The sequence below is a fragment of the Oncorhynchus mykiss genome, chromosome 15 (assembly GCF_057628025.1).
Source record: "Oncorhynchus mykiss isolate SJ-2025 chromosome 15, ASM5762802v1, whole genome shotgun sequence".
Lineage (NCBI taxonomy): Eukaryota > Metazoa > Chordata > Actinopteri > Salmoniformes > Salmonidae > Oncorhynchus > Oncorhynchus mykiss.
Window position 1 is genome coordinate 43,392,132 of NC_143036.1, and position 22,974 is coordinate 43,415,105.

Consider the following 22,974-nt stretch of genomic DNA (forward strand, 5'->3'; position numbering starts at 1 on the left):
AAATCCCCATGGATTGATAAGGAATTTTTAAAAAATGGTACGGTTGAGAGGTATGAGGCAAAAGGAATGGCAAATAAGTCTAGCTGCACAACCGATTGGCAAACGTATTGCAAATTAAGAAATCATGTGACTAAATTGAAAAAAATTAAACTACACTATGAAACATAGACAAATGGCAAAGAATGATAGTAAAAAGCTTTGGAGCAACTTAAACTACAAAATAAAAAAAGCCAACTCTGCTCCATCATTCATTGAATCAGATGGCTCGTTAATCACAAAACCAACTGATATTGCAAACTACTTTAATGATTTTTTTCCATTGGCAAGATTAGTAAATTTTGTAAGGGATCTCATCCTCCTCATCTGATGAGGAGTAGCGAGAATCGGACAAAATGCAGCGTGGTAAGTGTCCATATTGATTTATTCAAAAAACACAACTGAACACTGGAACAAAATAATAAACGTGAAAAAACGAAACAGTCCCGTGTGGCGACAAACAGTGACACAGAAGACAAACACTCACAACTGAAACACAGACTACCTAAGTATGATTCTCAATCAGAGACAACTAACAACACCTGCCTCTGATTGAGAACCATACTAGGCCGAACACAGAAACAAAACATAGAAAAAACAAACAGACTGCCCACCCCAACTCACGCCCTGACCATATAAACAAACACAAAACAAAGGAACTAAGGTCTGAACGTGACAAATTTAGGCATGACTTGCCAGCAACAAACGCTGACACTACACATTTAAGTATATATCACCAAATTATGAAAAGAGAAGCATTGTAATTTTTGAATTCCATAAAGTGAGTGTGGAAGAGGTGAAAAAGATAGTGTTGTCTATCAACAATGACAAGCTACCGGGGTCTGACAACTTGGATGGTAAATTACTGAGGATAATAGTGGACGACATTGTCACTATTTGCCATTTTTTTAAATTTAAGCCTACTACAAAGTGTGTGCCCCCAGGCTTGGAGGGAAGCAAAAGTCATTCCGCTACCAAAGAATAGTAAAGACCCCTTTACTGGCTCAAATAGCTGACCATCAGCCTGTTACCAACCCTTACTGAAAAAATTGTGTTTGGCCAGATCCAATTACAGTAAACAAATTGACAACAGACTTTCAGCATGCTTAGAGGGAAGGACATTCGACAAGCACAGCACTTACACAAATGACTGATGATTGGCTGAGAGAAATTGATAAAATATTGTGGGGGTTGTTTTCTTAGACTTCAGTGCGGCTTTTGACATTATCAATCATAGTCTGCTGCTGGAAGAACTTGCTGTAAAGCCATAACACCTCTGCTATAATGTGGAAAAGATTTACCTGTCTAACAGAACACAGAGGGTGTTCTTTAATAGAAGCCTCTCCAACATAATCCAAGTAGAATCAGGAATTCCCCAGGGCAGCTGTCCAGGCCCATAACTTTTTCCCCCATCTTTACTAATGACATGCCACTGGCTTTGAGTAAAGCCAGTGTGTATGTATTTTTTGAAGCTTTTTTATTATTACCCCTTTTTTGTGGTATCCAATTGATAGTTACAGTCTTGTCTCATTGCTGCAACTCCAATACGGACTAGGGAGAAGCAAAGGTCGAGAGCCATGTGTTCTCCGAAACACAACCCACTTAACCCGGGAGACAGCCGCACCAATGTGCCGGAGGAAACATTGTGCACCTGGCAACCGTGTCGGCGTGCACTGCGCCCGGCCCACCACGGGAGTCGCTAGTGTGCGATGGGGCAAGGACAGCCCTGCCGGCCAAACCCTCCCCTAACCCGGACGACACTTGGCCAATTGTGCGCCGCCCCATGGGTCTCCGGGTCGCGACTGGCTGCGACAGGCCAGCGTGTATGTATGTGGATGACTCAACACTATACATGTCAGCTCCTACAGCGACTGAAATGACTGCAACACTTAGAGTTATTATTTCTTGCAATCACAGTGGATTGCAAGGAATAAGTTAGTCCTAAATATTTTGAAAACTAAAAGCATTGCATTTGGGACAAATCATTCAGTAAACCCTAAACCTCAACTAAATCTTGTATTAAATAAATGTGAAAATTGAGCAAGTTGAGGTGACTAAACTGCGTGGAGTAACCCTGGATTGTAAACTGTCATGGTCAAAAAAATACTGATACTTCTCCCCATCTTAGCTACTGTTGTATGTCCATAATAAAGCGCTGCTCTACCTTCTTAACAGCACTATCAACAGGGCAGGTCCTACAGGCCCTAGTTTTGTCGCACCTGGACTAGTCGTGTGGGCAGGTGCCACAAAAAGGGACTTGGGAAAATTGCAAATGGCTTAGAACAGGGCAGCACGGCTGGCCCTTGGACGTACACAAAGAGCTAATATTAATAGTATGCATGTCGGTCTCTCATGGCTCAAAGTGGAAGAGAGATTGACTTCATCACTACTGGTTTTTGTAAGAAGTGTTGATATGCTGTATGCACCAAGATGTCAGTTTAAAATATTAGCACACAGCTCACATGACATGCCAGAGGTCTCTTCACAATCCCCAAGTCAAGAACAGACTATGGGAGGCACACAGTACTACGTAAAGCCATGGCTACATGGAACTTTACTCCACATCAGGTAACTGATGCAAGCAGTTGAATCAGATGGCTGGAGGAAGCAGAAAGGCTGGGGCCGCCCTATGTAAAACAATAGATCAGGATTTGTTCAATTTGAAACAAGGATATCCAACCAGCGGAAGGTGCGGTCTTGAAGTCTTCGGGAAAAGCCCTTTATTATCAATGCTTTGTGCCAGCACATCAAAGAAGCCTTTCTACACTCAAGTTAGTAGGACTTCGAGAGCTGGTGTCAGCCAGACTAACCCGGCGCAGTGGCAAGCTTCTCATTTAGACACGATTACACACATTCCAGCATCCCCTTCAAAGTGCCCCATCCCCCTCCAATGTTCTCCCTCCACTCTACCATTACACAACTACACCCTCTTCCTCATGTTTACACAATCCCTCCCTCCCTCCTATAGCTAAACAATCCTCCTTTTCCTCCATGTTGGGAAACACAAAAAGCCCCTTGCCCAAACCTACAGATATTCAGCAGCAGGCAAAGCTATACTCCTGGCTAGCATTGGGGGGCTGGTGGGAGGTAGAACAGTGGGATAACCCCCCAAAACATGACCCAAATATGAGAGGGGTACAATTATGAGGCAGTTAACCCACTGTACCTAGGCCATCATAGAAAATAATAATTTGTAAACTGACTTGCTTAGTTAAATAAAGGTAAAAATAAAATTGTAAAAATACGTGGTCTGTGGGGGGGGCTAGGAGAAGACACACTAGGGTTAGTTGATACTATAGACGATATTGTGATATGACAGACGATACCTAACCTATTTCAACTGACTGGCCTCGCGCAGTAAAGCGGAGAAATTAGTCAGGCAGTGCATGGGTGACATCCCGAAGAAATTGCCTATATTCTTATAGCCTACTTCAATTTGTTAAATTGAAAGAGTCTCAGAAGGCCTAAGGTAATAATGAGATTGAACAAACAATAGCAAGATAGAAAGATTTTATTCTAAATTTGAACAAACCTTACAGTTGAGCAAAGCATTATGACAGAAATTACTTGAATGCCTGTCTTGTGGCCTGAAATATAATTTGTCATTCAAAATAAAGTTGGGATTGAGAATTGCATAGACTACGATTTACATAAAGAAACAACATTAAACACTTCATAAAAATGTTTGGGAGATTCTGTTAATTTGTCTTAATGCATTTATGATTTTCATTTAGAAGGATTAGGCTTTTAACCTTTTGGTTAATAACTTTTTTTCCCACCTATGAACAGTTATGAACCAAAATGCTAAAATCCTAATCCTACTAATCCTTAGTAAACCTACTAAATGAAATATTATAAAAGCATTAAGACAAATTAACAGTATACTACCCCCCCCCCCAAAAAAAAAAACGATAGTGTTTAATGTCCTAATGTTGCTGCTTTTAAAATGGGCCAATTAAGTAAATCTTAACCTATGCTATTCTCAATCACAACTTTGTTTTGAATGAAAAATTTTAATTTCAGGCCACAAGACATGCAATCGAGTGAACACTACCAAGATGGAAAAGTCGACTGAGAAGTCTAAAGAAAAATTGGGTTACAGCTGAGGAAACCTTATGAAAGAAAACAGTAAGTAGCCCAGTTGGCCTAGGCCTTTTTCAATATTATTCTAGCAATGTGCAACCTACCTTCAACGCACAGTATCTTAGGCCTAATAAGAGAGGATAAGCAAAAATGTGAATAAGTTTATAATTATCAAATTCTGAGGACAGCAAAGTTGCTAGATCCTACAGCCTATGATGATTCACCCATCACACAGCCAATGAGGCTCGTTGACTGTGCCTATCACTCCACGTCTTTTTCTACTTTTGCATATAAAAAATATAAATGTACATAAACATAACCAATAGGGGTACATAAACATGATGGGACAAAGGTGGACATCGCTTAACCCTAACACACATTAAACTAAAGCCTTTTCCCCTGCTCCAGCTCTGCCAATCTTGGCTCGGCGCCTTGTGATCCCTTGTACCCAAGCCCATGGCCTGCTAATCCCATATGACACACTAAAAGGGCGGCACGTGACAAACAGGTACGTCACAGCGACCAGCATCGTTATCTGTCACGCAGGCAGGAAAGGAGAAGAGCACTGTGGGGGTGGATGGGATTTTCCCCAGTTCCACCAATAGGGTCGGTACTATGCTATACCAGACTTCAGGCTACCACCGTTGAGTCAGACACACGCGTTGTTTTTCTCTCAATGTAGGGACGCATGGATGTATGTGTTGTAGTGTCTAGTACAGACATGTTTTGTGCATGCACAACCCCCAAAAAGTGCGTGATGGTTTTATTCCAAAATCTATCCTAGTAATAAAGCATTTAAGGGGCTTTTGCTTAAATAAAAGTGTGAAATAATGAATTGAAGTGTGAGAAAGTAAACAAGACTAGCCAAAGAACACATACACACAATATGCAGCTTGTTCCTGCATGCTCCCTAACACACAGGACCTCTATTTCATGAGTATATCCACTAGAGGTCGGCCGATTAATCGGCATGGCCGATTAATTAGGGCCGATTTCGAGTTTTCATAACAACTTGGTGTTCGGCCTTTTTGGATGCCGATCATGGCCGATTACATTGCAATCCACGAGGAAACTGCGCGGCAGGCTTACAACCTGTCACGCAAGTGCAGCGTCAAAAGGACCTTGTGGCTGCAAGGAGCCAAGGTAAGTTGCTAGCTAGCGTTAAACTCCTTATAAAAACAACCAATCTTCACATAACCACTAGCTAACTACACATGGTTGATGATATTACTGTGTTAACTAGCTTGTCCTGCGTTGCATATAATCAATGCAGTGCCGGTTAATTTATCATCGAATCACAACCTACTTCCCCAAACGGTGTTGATTTAACAAAAGCACAGTCGCAAAAAAAGCATAACCATTTCACAAATGTACCTAACCATTAACATCAATGCCTTTCTTAAAATCAATACACAAGTATATATTTTTTAAACCTGCACATTTAGTTAAAATAAAATGTTAGCAGGCAATATTAACTAGGGAAATTGTGTCACTTCTCTTGCGTTCAGTGCAAACAGTCAGGGTATATGCAAAAGTTTGAGCCGCCTGGCTCCTTGCGAACTGTGTGAAGACCGTAATTAATTTGCCAGAATTTTACATAATTATGACATAACATTGAAGGTTGTGCAATGCAGAAGCAATATTTAGACTTAGGGTTGCCACCCGTTAGATAAAATACAGAACGGTTCTGTATTTCATTGAAAGAATAAAGGTTTTGTTTTCAAAATGATAGTTTCCGGATTTGACCATATTAATGACCAAAGGCTCGTATTTCTGTGTTAATTATATTATAATTAAGTCTATCATTTGATACAGCAGTCTGAGCGGTGGTCGGCAGCAGCAGGTTCGTAAGCATTCATTCAAACAGCACTTTACTGCGTTTTGCCAGCAGCTCTTAGCAATGCTTTAATGCAAAGCGCTGTTTATGACTTCAAGCCTATCAATTCCCGAGATTAGCATGGCAATACTAAAGTGCCTATAAGAACATTCAATAGGCAAATGTATATGAAATACAAATGGTATAGAGAGAAATAGTCGATGCGTCATAATGCCTATAATAACTACAACCTGACATTTCTTAACTGGGAATATTGAACCACCAGCCTCAATGTTCTCATGTTCTGAACAAGAAACTTAAACGTTAGCTTTTTTTACATGGCACATATTGCACTTTAACTTTCTTCTCCAACACTGTGTTCTCTCATTATTTAAACCGAATTGAACCTGTTTAATAATTTACTTGAGACTAAATAGATTTTATGTATAATATTTAGTTAAAATAAAAGTTAATTCAGTATTGTTGTAATTGTCATTATAGCAAATATACATACATTTAAATAAAATCGGTATTGGCTTTTTTGGCCATCCAATGTTTTATTTTTTTATTTCGCCTTTATTTAACCAGGAAGGCCAGTTGAGAACAAGTTCTCATTTACAACTGCGACCAAGATAAAGCAAAGCAGTGCGAGAAACAAGAGTTACAAATGGAAAACATACGTACAGTCAAAAACACAATAGAAAAAGTCTATATACAGTGTGTGCAAATGGCATGAGGAGGTAAGGCAATAAATAGGCCATAGTAGCGAAGTAATTACAATTTAGCACTGGAGTGATAGATGTGCAAGTAGAAATACTGGTGTGCAAAAAGAGCAAACAAGTATTACGAGGATTTTCATGAAATCACAAGTGCAATATAGCAAAACACAGCTTAGATTGTTGTTAACTTCTTGGTCACCGGGGGCAGCATTTTCACATCCGGATGAAATGCATGCCCAAATTCAACTGCCTGCTACTCATCCCCAGAAGATAAGATATGAATATTATTAGTATTTGGATAGACAACACTGACGTTTCTAAAACTGTTTGAATCATGGTCTGTGAGTATAACATAACTTATTTAGCAGGCAAAACCATTCAGATTTTTTTTTGTTTGTTTTGAGGTCACTCTTTTCAATGGGAATCTAGATTTCTAAAGGGAACTTCTTGCAGTTCCTATCGCTTCCACTGGATGTCAACAGTCTAGAAATTGGTTGAGGTTATTCCTTTGTGTAATGAAGAAGTACAGCCATCTTGAACGAGGGTCACTTGAAGTGTACTGTTAGATAGAGGCGCATGAGCAGAAAGCATGCTTCAGATTGTTTTCTTCCTGTATTGAACACAGATCATCCAGTCTTCAAATTGTATCGATTATTTACCTAAAAAAATACCTAAAGTTGTATTACAAAAGTAGTTTGAAATGTTTTGGCAAAGTTTACAGGTAACTTTTAAGATATTTTGTAGTCATTTTGGATATATATCGACGGAATTAATCGAACTAAAGGACCATTTGTTATGTTTACGGGACATATTGGAGTGCCAACAAAAGAAGCTCGTCAAAGGCATGAATTATATTTTTATTTCAGCGTTTTGTGTCGCGCCTGCAGGTTTGAAATATGCTTTCTCTCTTTGATTCCTATGGTGCTATCCTCAGATAATAGCACTGTTTGCTTTCGCCAAAAATATATATATATATTTTTTTTTCTTTTTGAAATCTGACATGTTGGCTGGATTCACAACGAGTGTAGCTTTAATTAATCTTTAATTAATCTTGTATCTTGCATGTGTGATTTAATGAAAGTTAGATTTTTATAGTAATTTATTTGAATTTGGCGCTCTGCATTTTACCTGGGCGTCCCACACATCCCAGAGAGGTTAAATGGTGAGGAAATTACTTTTAAAGAACGACCAGGCATCCTCTACTGACAGAATGAGGTCAATATCCTTCCAGGATACCTGGGCCAGGCATGCTCGCAGAAGTGTTTTAGGGAGTGTTTGACAGTGATGAGGGGTGGTCGTTTGACCGCAGACCCATAGCGGACACAGGCAATGATCGCTGAGATTCTGATTGAAAACAGCAGAGGTGTATTTGGAGGGCAAGTTGGTCAGGATTATATCTATTTAAGGTAACCATGTTTACGGATTTAGGGTTGCACCTGGTGTGTTTCTTGATCATTTGTGTGAGATTGAGGGCATCTAGCTTAGATTGTAGGACTGCCCGGGTGTAAACCTCTCTGGGGGAGGCGGGACGCATGGCCAATAGCCAGGGAAAATGCAAAGCACCAAATTCAAATACATTTCTATAAAAATTACACTTTCATTAAATTACACATGCAAGATAGGAAATTAAAGCTACACTCGTTGTGAATCCAGCCAACATGTCAGATTTCAAAAAGGCTTTTCGGCAAAAGCATAAGATGCTATTATCTGATGATAGCACAACAGTAAACAATGAGAGTAGCATATTTCAACTCTGCAGGCGCGACACAAAACGCAGAAATAAAATATAAATCATGCCTTACCTTTGATGAGCTTCTTTTGTTGGCACTCCTATATGTCCCATAAACATCACAAATTGTCATTTTGTTTGATTAATTCCGTCGATATATATCTCCAAAAATGTCCATTTATTTGGAGCGTTTGATCCAGAAAAACACTGCTTCCACCTCAACAAAATATCTCAAAAGTTACCTGTAAACTTTGCCAAAACATTTCAAACTACTTTTGTAATACAACTTTAGGTATTTCTAAACATATACAATCTATCAAATTGAATACGGGATGATCTGTGTTCAATACAGGAGCAAAACAAACTGATGCATCTTTTCTACAAACTGGGGATATCCAGTGGAAGCGGTAGGAACTGCAGGAAAGTCGATAAGGATTCTGGATTCCCCATGAAAACCCCATTGAAAAGAGAGTGACCTCAAAGAAATATATCTGAATGGTTTGTCCTCTGGGTTTCGCCTGCTAAATAAGTTCTGTTATACTCACAGACATGATTCAAACAGTTTTAGAAACTTCAGAGTGTTTTCTATCCAATACTAATAATAATATGCACATATTAGGATCTGGGACAGAGTAGGAGGCAGTTCAGTTTGGGCACGCTATTTATCCAAAAGTGAAAATGCTGCCCCCTACCCCAAACAGGTTAAGCAAATCTCAGTTTAGGTCACCTAACAAAATGAACTCTGAAGATAGATGGGGGGCAATCAATTCACAAATGGGGTCCAGGGCACAGCTGGGAGCTGAGGGGGGTCTATAACAGACGGCAACAGTGAGAGATGTATTTCTGGAGAGATACATTTTTAAAATTAGAAACTGTTTTGGCATAGACCTGGAAAGTATGAGAACGTTGCAGGCTCTCTCTGTAGTAGATTGCAACTCCTTCCCCTTTGGAAGTTCTAACTTGATGGAAAATTTTGTAGTTGGGGATGGAAATCTCAGAATTTTTGGTGGCCTTCCTAAGCCAGGATTCAGAAACCGCAAGGACATCAGGGTTGGCGGAGTGTGCTAAAGCAGTGACTAAAACAAACTTCGGGAAGAGGCTTCTGATGTTAACATGCAATGAAACCAAGGCTTTTACGGTTACACAAGTCAACAAATGAGAGTGCCTGGGGACAGGCAGGGCCTGGGTTAACCTCCACATCTCCCGAAGAACAGAGGAGGAGTAGGATGAGGGTATGGCTAAAGGCCAGAAAAACTGGTTGCCTAGTGCATTGGAGCAGATTTCTGGGCGTGGTAGAATAGATTCAGAGATTCAGGGGTATGGTAGGGTGTGGGTACAATGGAGGTAAACCTAGGCATTGAGTGTCAATAAGAGAGGTTGCATCTCTGGACGCACTAGTAGTGCTGGGTGAGGTCACAGCATGTGTGGGAGGTGGGACAAAAGATGTATCTGAGGCATGATGATATGGACTAGGGGCTCTGCAGTGAACTAAAACAATGATACCTATTCTAAACAACAGTATACAAGGCATATTGACAGAGAGAGACATAAAGCGAGGCATAAAACAATCACAGGTGATGATTGGGACAGTTAGCAAAGACAACAACAGGTAAGCCAACAGCTAATCAGCTAAGAGAACAACAGGTAAAATGACAGGGCCTGAGTTCGAGGCTGCGACCGACAGATGAACAAAATAAACTAAATGGAGGACCGTGATTAATGAATAGTCCAGCAGGCATCAGCTATGTAGCCAAGTGATTATAGGGTCCAGTGTAAAGGTCGACGATTAATCGGAATGGCCGATTAATTAGCTATTAATTAATTAGCATAACAATCGGAAACCTGTATTTTTGGACACCGATTTGGCCGATTTTTTTTCTTTGACACTTTTATTTAACTAGGCAAGTCAGTTAAGAACACATTCTTATTTTCAATGACGGCCTAGGAATGGTGGGATAACTGCCTTGTTCAGGGGCAGAATGACAGATTTTTACCTTGTCAGCTCGGGGATTCAATCTTGCAACCTTACAGTTAACTAGTTCAACGCTCTAACCACCTGATTACATTGCACTCCACGAGGAGACTGCCTGTTACGCGAATGCAGTCAGAAGCCGAGGTAAGTTGCTAGCTAGCATTAAACTTATCTTAGAAAAACAAGCAATCAATCATAATCACTAGTTAAACTAGTAATATCATCAACCATGTGTAGTTATCTAGCGTGTCCTGCGTTGCATATAAACGATGCGGTGCGTATTCGCGAAAAAGGACTGTCGTTGCTCCAATGTGTACCTAATCATAAACATGAATGCCTTTCTTAAAATCAATACACAAGTATATATTTTTAAACCTGCATATTTAGTTAATATTGCCTGCTAACATGACTCGTTGCGAACTGTGAAGACTATTTCTTCCTAACAAAGACAGCAAACTTCGCCAAACGAGAGATGATTTAACAAAAGCGCATTTGCGAAAAAAGCACAATCGTTGCACGACTGTACCTAACCATAAACATCAATGCATCTCTTAAAATCAATACACAGAAGTATATATTTTTAAAAAATGCATATTTAGATAAAAGAAATCCAGGTTAGAAGGCAATATTAACCAGGTGAAATTGTGTCACTACTCTTGCGTTCATTGCCAGCAGAGTCAGTGTATATGCAACAGTTTGGGCCGCCTAATTTGCCAGAATTTTACATAATTATGACATAACATTGAAGGTTGTGCAATGTAACAGGAATATTTAGACTTAGGGATGCCGTTAGAGAAAATACGGAACGGATTGTATTTCACTGAAATAATAAATGTCTTGTTTTCGAGATGATAGTTTCCGGATTCAAACATATTATTGACCTAAGGCTCGTATTTCTGTGTGTTATTATGTTATAATTAAGTCTGATTTGATAGATCAGTCTGACTGAGCGGTGGTAGGCACCAGCAGGCTCGTAGGCATTCATTCAAACAGCACTTTCGTGCGTTTTGCCATCAGCTCTTCGCTGTGCTTCAAGCATTGAAATGTTTATGACTTCATGCCTATCAACTCCCGAGATTAGGCTGGTGTAACCGATGTGAAATGGCTAGCTAGTTAGTGGGGTGTGCGCTAATAGCGTTTCAAACGTCACTCGCTCTGAGACTTGGAGTTGTTGTTCCCCTTGCTCTGCATGGTTAACGCTGCTTCGAGGGTGGCTGTTGTCGATGTGTTCCTGGTTCGAGCCCAGGTAGGGGTGAGGAGAGGGACAGAAGCTATACTGTTACACTGGCAATACTAAAGTGCCTATAAGAACATCCAATAGTTAAAGGTATATGAAATACAAATCGTATAGAGAGAAATAGTCCTATAATTCCAACAACAAATACAACCTAAAACTTCTTACCTGGGAATATTGAAGACTCATGTTAAAAGGAACCACCAGCTTTCATATGTTCTCATGTTCTGAGCAAGGAACTTAAACGTTAGCTTTTTTTACATGGCACATATTGCACTTTTACTTTCTTCTTCAACACTTTGTTTTTGCATTATTTAAACCAAATTGAACAGGTTTCATTATTTATTTGGGGCTAAATTGATTTTATTGATGTATTATATTAAGTTAAAATAAGTGTTCATTCAGTATTGTTGTAATTGTCATTATTACAAATACATATATTTTTTTAATTGTCCGATTAAATCGGTATCGGTTTCTTTTGGTCCTCCAATAAATCGGTATTGGCGTTAAAAAAATCATAATCGGTCGACCTCTAGTCCAGTGAACAGCAATAGATGAAACAGGGAATCCGCAAGCTAGTCGTTACTACGCTAACAAGTGGGAGACATAGGGTCCACTGAGCAGGCCGGGAGATGGGCCTGGCTCAAGGCTACCTTCGGGGCTGGGCCACTTGGTGGCAGCTAGCTAGCTGCGATGATCTGGAGTTATGGTCCAGGGCTTACGGCAGGAATCTGGTGTTGTAGTGGAGAAAAACAGTCTGATATGCAGACTGGCAAGTATTATCCAGGCTAAAAGTGGCTGGTGTCTATGCTAAAGCTAAAGGCCGCTAGCAGTGGCTAACAATGACTAAATAGTTAGTAGCTAATTAGCTGGTTAGCTTCTGATGGAGGTTCTGGCTACAAGGTCAAAATTAGCAGATCCGTATCACATTGGGTGAAGCGGGTTGCCGGAAGGTATATTTAATTTTTTTTCATAGAAAAAGAGAAATCTATACAAAAAATACAAAAATTACACGGGAGAACGACAAACAACGTCTGCACTGCTACGCCATCTTTGAATTGATCAATAAATCGGTCGACCTCTAGAATATACCCAAGACATCGTTTTAATCTTTGACATGTTATCTCTTTATCCAGCACTGTGAATGGCTGGTATTTCACAGCATTTAAAATTATAAAATGTTCCTCCGCGGTCTAGAAAAAAATTATTCTCCTCTCATTCCATCTTCTCTGCAATACTGGACACCCCCCCTATTTGGAAATTATTCAGACCTCTTGACTTTTTGCACATTGTTACGTATTAGCCTTATTCTAAAATGGATACAATTGGTACTCTTTTTTCTTGTTTCCATTGGTTCTCTCGTTGACAGTGCATGTCAGTAAAAACCAAGCCATGAGGTCAAAGGAATTGTCTGTAGAGCTCTGAGACAAAATTGTGTCGAGGCACAGATCAAAAAAATGTCTGCAGCATTGAAGGTCCCCAAGAACACAGTGGCCTCCATCATTCTTAAATAAAATAAGTTTGGAACCACCAAGACTCTTCCCAGAGCTGGCCGCCCGTCCAAAATGAGCAATCGAGGAAGAAGGACTTGGTCCAGAACCTGTTGGTCACGCTGACAGAGCACTAGCGGTCCTCTGTAGAGACGGTTTTCCTTCTGGAAGGTTCTCCCATCTCTGCAGCACTCCACCAATCAGCCCTTTATGGTAGAGGGGCCAGACGGAAGCCACTCCTCAGTTAAAAAGGTACATGAGAGGCCGCTTGGAGTTTGCCAAAAGGCACCTAAAGGACTCGGACCATGAGAAACAAAATGATCTGGTCTAATAAAACCAAGATTAAACTCTTTGGTCTGAATGCCAAGCGTCACGTCTGGAGGAAACCAGGCACCTCATCACCTGGCCAATACCATCCCTATGGTGAAGCATAGCAGTGGCAGTATCATGCTGTCGGGATTTTCGCAGCGACAGGGACTGGGAGACCAGTCAGGATTGTGGCAAAGATGAATGGAGCAAAGTGCAGAGAGATCATTGATGAAAACCTGCTCCAGAGCACCCAGAACCTCAGACTGGGGCCAAGGTTCACTTTCCACCAGGACAACAACCCTAAGCACACAGCCAAGACAACGCAAGAGTGGCTTCAGGACAAGTCTCAATGTCCTTGAGTGGCCCAGCTAGAATCCGGACTGGAACCCGATCGAGCACCTCTGGAAGGACCTGAAAATAGCTGTGCAGCGACACTCCCATCCAACCTGACAGAGCTTGAGAGGATCTGCAGAGAAGAATAGAAGGAACTCCCCAAATACAGGTGTGCCAAGCTTGTAGCTACATACACAAGAAAACTCAAGGCTGTAATCGCTGCCAGAGGTGATTCAACACTGTACTGAATAAAGGGTCTGAATACTTATGTAAAATGTCACATTTCCATGTATTTAATTTTTTTAATGTGTAAAACATTTCTGAAAACCAGTTTTTGCTTTGTCATTATGGGATAGTGTGTGAATATTTATATCCATTTTAGAATAGAATGTAAAACAATTGGAAAAACTAAAAGGGGTCTGAATACTTTGAATGCTCTGTAAGTACTGGTACACACAAAAAAGAAAATAGGGCAACTCCATGGTAACAGAATGACTCAAACTCAAGATTTTTCACCTTAAAATGCCAAACTAAAACCATTGATTGCACAGGGTCTACTTTCAACAATTTCCACAGAACATTTGACAAAAACACACTTACATTGAACAAAAATAAAACACAATGTAAAGTGTTGGTCCCATGTTTCATGAGCTGAAATAAAAAGATGCCAGAAATTTCTCTCAAATTCTGTGCACACATTTGTTTACATCTGTTAGTGAGCATTTCTCCTTTGCCAAGATAATACATTCAGCTGACAGGAGTGGCATATAAAGAAGCTGATTAAACAGCATGATCCCTTACACAGGTGCACCTTGTGCTGGGGACAATACAAGGTCACTCGACAATGTGCAATTTTGTCACAACACAATGCTGCAGATGTCTCAAGTTGAGGGAGCATGCAATTGGCATGCTGGCTGCAGGAATGTCCACCTGAGCTGTTTCCATACAATTTAAATGTTAATTTCTCTACCATAAGCCACCTCCGTCATTTTAGAAAATTTGACCGTAGGTCCAAACGTCCTCACAACCGCAGATGTGTGGGCGGGCAGTTTGCCGACGTGTACGACAGGGTGTTTCAGTTCCAGCCAATATCCAGCAACGTCGCACAGCCATTGAAGAGGAGTGGGACAACATTCCACAAGCCACAATCAACAGCCTGATCAACTCCATGCAAAGGAGAGGTGTCGTGTTGCCTGAGGAAAATACTGGTCACGCCAGATACTGAATGTTTTTCTCATATCTGACCACAGATGCATGACTGTATTGCCAGTCATGTGAAATCCATAGATTACTGCCTAATGAATGTATTTCAATTGACTGATTTACTTATATGAACTGTAGCTTAGTAGTATAATATTTGAAATTGTTGCATGTTGCGAGTATTTTTATTCCATATACTTGAACAGTGCAGATTACGTAACAATTACGGTAAAAAAAATATATTTTAAAATCTTAAACATATAGCCTAAATTAAGATTAAAAGATGTATGCTGAAATAATGGGGCGTCAGCTATGATGTGACACCTTGAGTTTGAAAAATATATATTTTAATTATTGAACTACAGTAAGTGAAATGGATTAACACCTGACAATAACTGAATGACATCATGGGCCACTGTTCTGTACTATACAGAAATGCATAATTATGGATATGTCATGTATTCATTGTGATGTATCCTGAACAGTTACACAAAAAGGTAGAAAAATGCAATATCCACGTTTGTGTGTTTGGGTATTATTCTACACATCGGCTTTTATTATAATGAGGTTCCCCCCAAACAAGACCAAATTTGGTTGGTACGGACAGACCAAATCTGAATTAATAATAGGTGTCTATGTTTCACAAGTTTGGACTCAGTAGAGCACAGCACAGTACCGGGGCAGCAGGTAGCCTGGCGGCTAGGATCGATGGGCCAGTAACTGAAATGTTGCTGGATCGAATCCCAGAGACAAAAATGTATTAATCTGTCGTTCTGCCTTTGAGCAAGGCAATTAACCCCAATTGCTCCAGGGTAGCCGTCAATAATGGATGATCCCCTGGCTGTGACCTCACTCTCCAAGGGTGTCTCAGTTTGCTGTCCAAACTTGTAAAACAAACTTCTAAATTTCAGCTACTTTTCAATGTCCATGGACGTACGGTGTCGGTTGAGGACGCTGGTTACAGTAAATGGAAACAGAGGGGGCTCATGGATAGGTGTCAGTAAAAGGTGACATTACTGGAGAGGAAAGCGAAAGAGAGAGTGACAGGGAGAAAGACAGGAGGGGTTGTCCAGAGTTATCACAATTATCAGCTGAACTCAACAGTATGCCAGTGGAAGGGAGGACAGTAGCAGGTGACCCAACTGTGGTTTATGAATTTTAGCCAATTCAATTGCAGTTATTCTGTTACCAACTTTGTAATGAATGACACATTTGAATCACTTAATAAATCATAAACAAAATCATCATAATTGGAAAAAAAATGATTAATTTGTAGGTTTACCTTTACTTACTTCTGTGAACTTTCATCATCCTCCCTCATGAGGGAGAGAAATGTGAAACTATCTTAAAGATGTGGGGGTTTTGTAAAAGAACGGCAATATTTCCTAAACTTACAGAAGGAAAATCAATTCTCAAAAGTGTTGATATTAGTTGGCATGGGTCTTAACTGCAACAATATTGTGTGTTTATGTATTTCTAATACCTTTTAAGACTTATTCTGGTAGATGTTTTCTAAGAGCCGTTTTCCAAGAGCCGTTTTCCATGTTTGACCAGAAATCAAAGCCTTCACTTATTCCTAATTTAAGGATGAAAAATGGTTGGGAAAAATTTTTACATGCCTGAATTACAAACCCCCCCAAAAAAACTCATTTTTTTGACACCAAATTTGAGGTGCTTCTATGAACTTCACATGTTGGTGCTCATGGGTACTTTTAATGGAAATGGCCATCAACAACCCATGTCGGCATACAAGGTAGGCCCACCACCAGAAAAAAGGCTAATGTAATTCACAAAAGACATTTATAGTTGGACGATCTGTAAAAGAGCAGCTTTTTTCTGGAAAAAGATAAATATTTACTGGTGCCCTGAGAATACACTCCAGTCAGAGAGAACAAAGAGGCCTCTCATCCATCTCCTATTCCATTTGTGTCATCCTGAGAGAATTATGTTGGAGTGAGACCGAGTGTGGAGTGCTCGAACATTAAGATCTTTGATCCAGCCAATTGCATGTTACTTAATGAAACATCAAAACTTAGCTACTCCTTAATGGCATTAGGTAAAAATCTAAACCACCAGCTTCAAAATGTAGCCTATAGCATTAACAACAAAAAAAGTGGAAAGACTTTGAGCTATATGGAAAGAGGAAGGAGCATTCAGACTTTAGGCTACTTAACCAAGACAAAAAAAAATGTAAATGGATGAATACTTAGTTTACCTATATGAAACTGTGCTAAACTGATTGGAGCTCAGTAGAGTAGCTCAGTAGAAAGTCAAGCTCATGTAGTAATGTATTACATCGCAAAATAAACTAATTCTGGCTCCACTCTCATGAGTGGGCTAGCTTAAGGGAATCACCCAGGTCTGGGACTGACTGAGTACAGTATGTTCTCTGCTTTCAATGTGCATGCTTATAAACTTGGAACTTCATGTTTCATCCATACAGTAATCTGAATGGTGGTATGCACAATGACGAAACACAAATACCACAAGTATTTTCATGCAAAAATAGAATCAACATTTCTGAGGGCTAACACACAAACTCTGACTCCACCCACAGACATGCAACGCACACACACACACAAAAATAGAATTGTTAGGAAAAGATGCTATGGGGAGCGGACAGTCTTACCTTCTCTGTGAGCGGGGTTCATCCTCGACTCGTCTGCTTTCTGAAAACTAATGCTGGCATAGGCACGCAGGTCCTCTGGGGCACTCCCACCTTGCGTGTCCCTGGCTCTGGCCGGGAGGGAACTCCACTCTGGGAGGTTCTGGTCCTGAGCCAGGTCCAGGTCGATGTAGTTCAGCCTGTTCTGGTTCTGTCCGTTAGAGCTGGGCCCCAATGGGCTTTCTCTCCTCCCGTTGGCAAATAATGGGGATTCTCCCGGCTTCAGCCACACATTCTCGAAAGAGGTGGAGCTGTGACGTTTCACTTCCTCCACGGAGGGCGAGGCGGCGCTGACCGGGACTCCTGTGGAGGAGAAGGTCTCGGAGCTGTGCCGGCGCCGGCCCTGCTGGTCGGCACGGATCAATTTAGCTTCCTGGTTCCAGATGAAACTGGAGTTAACCCTGGTGAAAGCACTCAGCCCAGAGAGAGGGCCCATTAGTCCTAAGGGCACGGCACTGGGACCCGCACCCAGCACAGACAGGTCCTGGCTTGGAGGGGACACAGAGAAGGGGGTGACATCAATGGTCGACATCGGAGCGTTTAGAATCATCTGTGTGTCAGAGTAGTCCGTCTGTGTGCTGCTGTAGTCCCGTCTACAGAGGTTCTCACAGGGGATTACAGAGGAGGAGGGAGCCACAGGTGCCACTATAGCATAGCCATCTGTGCAGGAGGCTAGGGGTTTGGCTTCCCAGTTGGGAATGCCCCTGCCCTGAGCACCCAGGTGCATGTTCATGTAGTCTGAGGAAATCTCTGCTGGCCTCTCTGGGCCACTACCTGGGAACACAGGGGAGAAGTGAGTGGCCAAGCCGGCTGAGAAGGCCTTGTCGTTGAACTCTATGTTGACATACTCCCCGGGGCTCTTGGGATCTGTAGGGAAGGGGCACTCATGGGTGCGAGGCAGGGTGCTGGCTTTGTTGCCCTCCAGAGAGAGGTGCGTGGGCCTGGCCAGCCTGCTGTCCACGTCAGCTCTCTTGGGCTTGACCACGGGCTGAATACTGTAGCCCTGCCCTGTCCTGGTAGAGTCCCCGAAGGCCAGGTGTCCAGAGCTGAGTGAAAGGTGCAGGGGGTTCTGGTCCAGCTTCCTGTGGCTGTGTTCAAAAGAGTGAGGCAAGGAAAAGTAGGCGTATATGGACTTGGGTGGACCCTCTACCAGGTTGCTGTAGCAGTCTGGCGGCGTGCTAGTCATGGAGCAGCTCGCCGGTGACATGTTCATGTAATCCCCACGCGACAACAATTTCTCCTCTGTGCTCAGGACAGACAGCTTAGCGTTGACCCCATTGGTCCAGATTTGACCGTAGTTTATGGTGTCTGGTGAGCAGCTCCCGCTGGGTGACATCATCATGTACCCATTGGAGTCCATTTTGGGGTGCTGGTGGGAGTTAATCTGCTGTGGCACCGACACACTTTTGGGGCTCATGGGCATGTAGTCGGCACTTTTACCTGTGGCAGGTGTCACACCTGGGGTCATGGGCATGTAGCCATCATCTTTTTGGCTCACCCTGTTGCCCTCTAAGGGGATGTCTATGCCCTCCTCTGGGAATGAGTGTGTGGGCATGAAGGCAGAGTGCCTGTAGCTGGATGCTCGGCTGCATGACGAGTATGCAGGCTGCATTACTGTGTACTCCTCCAGCGATACTGTGGAGGACTGAGAGGGGGTCTTCTGGTGGCACACTGTCAGGGGAGATGTGCTCGAGGAGTGTGTCCGTTTCCTGAAGCACTTCTCCAGTTCAGGCTCGTCCAGGTGGGATGGCGTACCATGGGGGTGGGGGCTGCAGCCACAGTGGCCCCTCAGAAGAGTTGCAGGCTTTGCCATGCAGATGTAGTTGTTGAATTCTTCCTCCCTGGCAGGTGGTGTGTGACCCAAGGAGTCAGGTGTGACACTGCGGAAGGAGCTCCTGAAGTCACAGGGGCTGGATCCATACTCATCAGAGGAAATGAATCCCCCGTCAATAGGAGAGCCAGATATGGAGGCACTGGAGCGGCAGGGGTAGAGACAGTCTGAAGTGGAGCCGTGCCCGCTCGTACTGCTGGAGGACAGGCTAACTGGGCTGATTGCTGAGGGGGAGCAGCACGAAGAGGGCATGGGGATAGACCTGCTGTGGTTGAGGGGAGGGTGGAGGCGGGAGGCCCCTTTGTGTCTGTGAGATTGTGTCCTGGCAGCACAGGGGCTCCCATCCACTGAGGCAGGTCTGGACATGGTTCCTTCCCCATCACTAGAGGCCCTCACTCTGAATGAATGACTGTGCTTTCCCGGGCCAGCAGGCGAGGTGGCCGTCACACTCTCAGTCCGGGACCTCCTTCCCAGTCCCACTTGGCTAGGTGGCAGGTTGTTGTGGTGATGCCTTCTCAAAGGCACAGAGATTGGGTTGGAGCAGTTTGACAAGGAATGGCTTTTGCTCCGGGGACGAAATTCCTCACTCATCGCTTTCATCGCCTCCAGGATGGTTTCATGCATATTTTGAGCAACAACAGAGTCGTCCACTTGCATCCAAAATTCCCCCGGTCCTGTGACTGCGGATCTTCCCACTTCAATGAAAAAGAAATTCTCTGAATGACCGCATCTCCGTATATTCACTAATTGCAGCACGACCGCCGCTGCGTCCGAGTTCAATTTCACAAAGCTGATGGTTTTATTTGTTAGGCACAATCTGTAAATCCCAATAAAATTTTTGGTGTGTCCCAAGCCCTTTGGTTTCAAAATAACTTGCCAGACTTCTTTAAAGGCAGGTCCTGGCATGGTTTCTTCTCCATAATTCTCCTCTGCCATCCCACTGCCACCAACAGCAGCATCATCATGAACTTTACCTTTGTTGTGTAGGTCCACTAGCGCTTGGTGCCACCTGTCTTGTTCCTGCTCGCTGTCCGCTGCAATAGAGAAATACTCATCCTTGGTGTAAAGAGCCACCAGGTATTTGTTTTTGGAATCTGTCATTTTATTTATGTTGAAGCAGCTCTCCAGCAGGATTGACCTTTTAGGCACCCCGGACTTGTGTCTCCATTTTTTTTCATTTTCGTAGTACTCCAACCTGGAGGGTCCTGCAGCACTAGCAGCCCGCAAGACAAAAAACCTCTTGTGCATGCTTTTAGGTTTCCTTAAATAACCCACCTTTCTTACATCTGAAAAACAACCCTGCTGCTCTGTAGTTGGGCTAGCCATTTTGGGATTTTAAATAGTACTTGTATTTAAAAATACAACTGTTCTTACTGAAATAAAAAAGCAAAAAAGATTAGGGTATTTAGATCCTAATATAGCCATTGAAAACGTGTTAGTGTGGATCTTAACTATGAATATGCTATGGGCATACGTCTCAATTAGCTAAACTAACGGCGCTAAACCAATAAGTGCTGTCAAACTGTTGGTGCTGCAGTGGAATTTCTAAGCAGTATGCTACATTTTCTCCCTAAGAACGTAAAATAATATACTCTTTACGAATTTGTCCTTTCATTATGATGACAAAAAGTTGCCTACCAAAATATGGGAAAACTCACTTCAGTCCGGAGTTCAAATCAAGCCCCGTCAGCATATGACCCCATTTCGCATGCTCGGTAACCACCAAGGCAGGCTTGTCCCGTCGATAGCCCTGCTTGCAAAAGTGCAACCCATAAAAATAAAACATGCATCAGTGCATTCTATTATCTTTTCAAAATATGTTAGTCCAATGTGATACGAAGCCGATGAATGTAAAGTGGATGCAAAGTTCTCTTCTCCACTTTGTTAATAAATCCAGTAGCTGTAAACCAAAACAAGGCTCAGTGTTTGTGTGAGTACGCTACAATCCCTATCGATTACAGTTTGCGCTCAAGGAGATGCCCACGTGACGATTCGATGCGTGGACAGTTTAAACAAGGGATACGGCCTACCTTGGCACAATAAAGCGCGTCAGACTATCATTTGCCATAATAGGCTCGTTGTAATAATCTGATTGGCCAGAGTTTATATCAATCCGTTAGCGTGACGAAATTGCGCTTAAAAAAAGCCACAAAATAAAAATGGCCTATATCGTAGAAGTTCATGATTAAAAAGACAACGTATTTATTCAAGGTTAACAGTTTGGTTACGGTTAGGTTTAAAAATGACATTTTAAGAAGATACATTGTAGAAATAGGCGGGGTTTATGACTTTGTGGCTGTTGTAACTAGTGACGACCCTTTGAATGGGAGTCACAGTAGAAATACGCGTTCTTGTACTAGGAAGTTAATGGTCTTGGGCTCTAGAACCGTGCTTTCAATATTTTTCGATATTTTACTGATTTATATAATGAAGCATGGCTCAGTTGTTGTAGTTTGTTTTTTTTGGTCTTGTATGTCCACCAGCATAGGCCTACACCTGAATGTTTTGTTTAACAACTACTTGGGGAAAACAATGTGCCTCGTTCCCGGGAGGGAATGGATTTTTTGAATGGAATAAGGGACAATAATTTGGCAGCATCTTCAAGGACACCCGCTCCCGTCCCGAGACAATCACAATACTTTGTTGTGTGTGCATTATGCCAATCACAATGCTATTTAATATCTGAGCGTGTGTTTATTGCTCAGAAAGTTAATTTGGGATAAACCTAGTAAAATTGTTATATCATAAAGTAGCCCTAGGCATTTTTCACTGTTAGCTGGTTCATAGCTGAGAGTGCCACCTACTGGTTTTGCGTCTAACGAAACCTGTCTGATTTTGGGTAATTTAATTCGGTCGCTAAAGTGAATTCCAATTCAAAGGTTGAAACATGACATATAGCCAAACACTTTATGTACAGGTATATTTAAATGGTTTATTATTAATTCATAGATAGTTTAAGCAAAAAATGTACCCACTCAGCACCAAATGTGGCTATGTTTCCAAGACAGCACACACATCGGTGGAAATCCCAGGGGACACAGGGGGGACACGAACCCCACATCCTGGGAAAAATATGATTTGTCCCCCCCAATATATCACTGTAAACATAATTTTTTCATGTCAATAATATTAATAATACGCTATGAAAACACTTGTGCTGATTATAGACACTTAATAGCGCGTTTTTAAGTTTCAAAAGATTGCGACTCCCCGCCCTTTGCCTCACAATGGTTTGATCCACTGCCAGTTCCTTATCTGGCAGGTAACAGAGGGTTGTATCTACTATCTGAAAGGCACTCAATGCACGTAACGTGAGTTTTTTTTTCTCACCTTTATTGAACCAGGTAGGCTAGTTGAGAACAAGTTCTCATTTACAGCTGCGACCTGGCCAAGATAAAGCATAGCAGTGTGAACAGACTACAACACAGTTACACATGGAGTAAACAAGTCAATAACACAATAGGAAAATAAATAGTCAATATACATTGTGTGCAAAAGGCATGAGGAGGTAGGCGAATAATTACAATTTAGCAGATTAACACTGGAGTGATAAATGA

General features: G+C 42.0%; 1 protein-coding gene across 2 annotated transcripts in view; it reads right to left on the minus strand.

The window, feature by feature from the left end:
- irs1 (insulin receptor substrate 1) overlaps positions 1 to 21,491 on the minus strand; it is a 55,927-nt gene extending 34,436 nt beyond the window's left edge. For both annotated transcript variants that reach the window (XM_021563188.3, XM_036944355.2), the window contains exon 1: positions 17,551 to 21,491. In XM_021563188.3, coding sequence (XP_021418863.2) covers positions 17,551 to 20,743 — 3,193 coding nt within the window. In that variant the 5' untranslated portion in view covers positions 20,744 to 21,491. The remainder of the gene's footprint in view (positions 1 to 17,550) is intronic.
- Between the last annotated feature and the right edge of the window lie 1,483 nt (positions 21,492 to 22,974).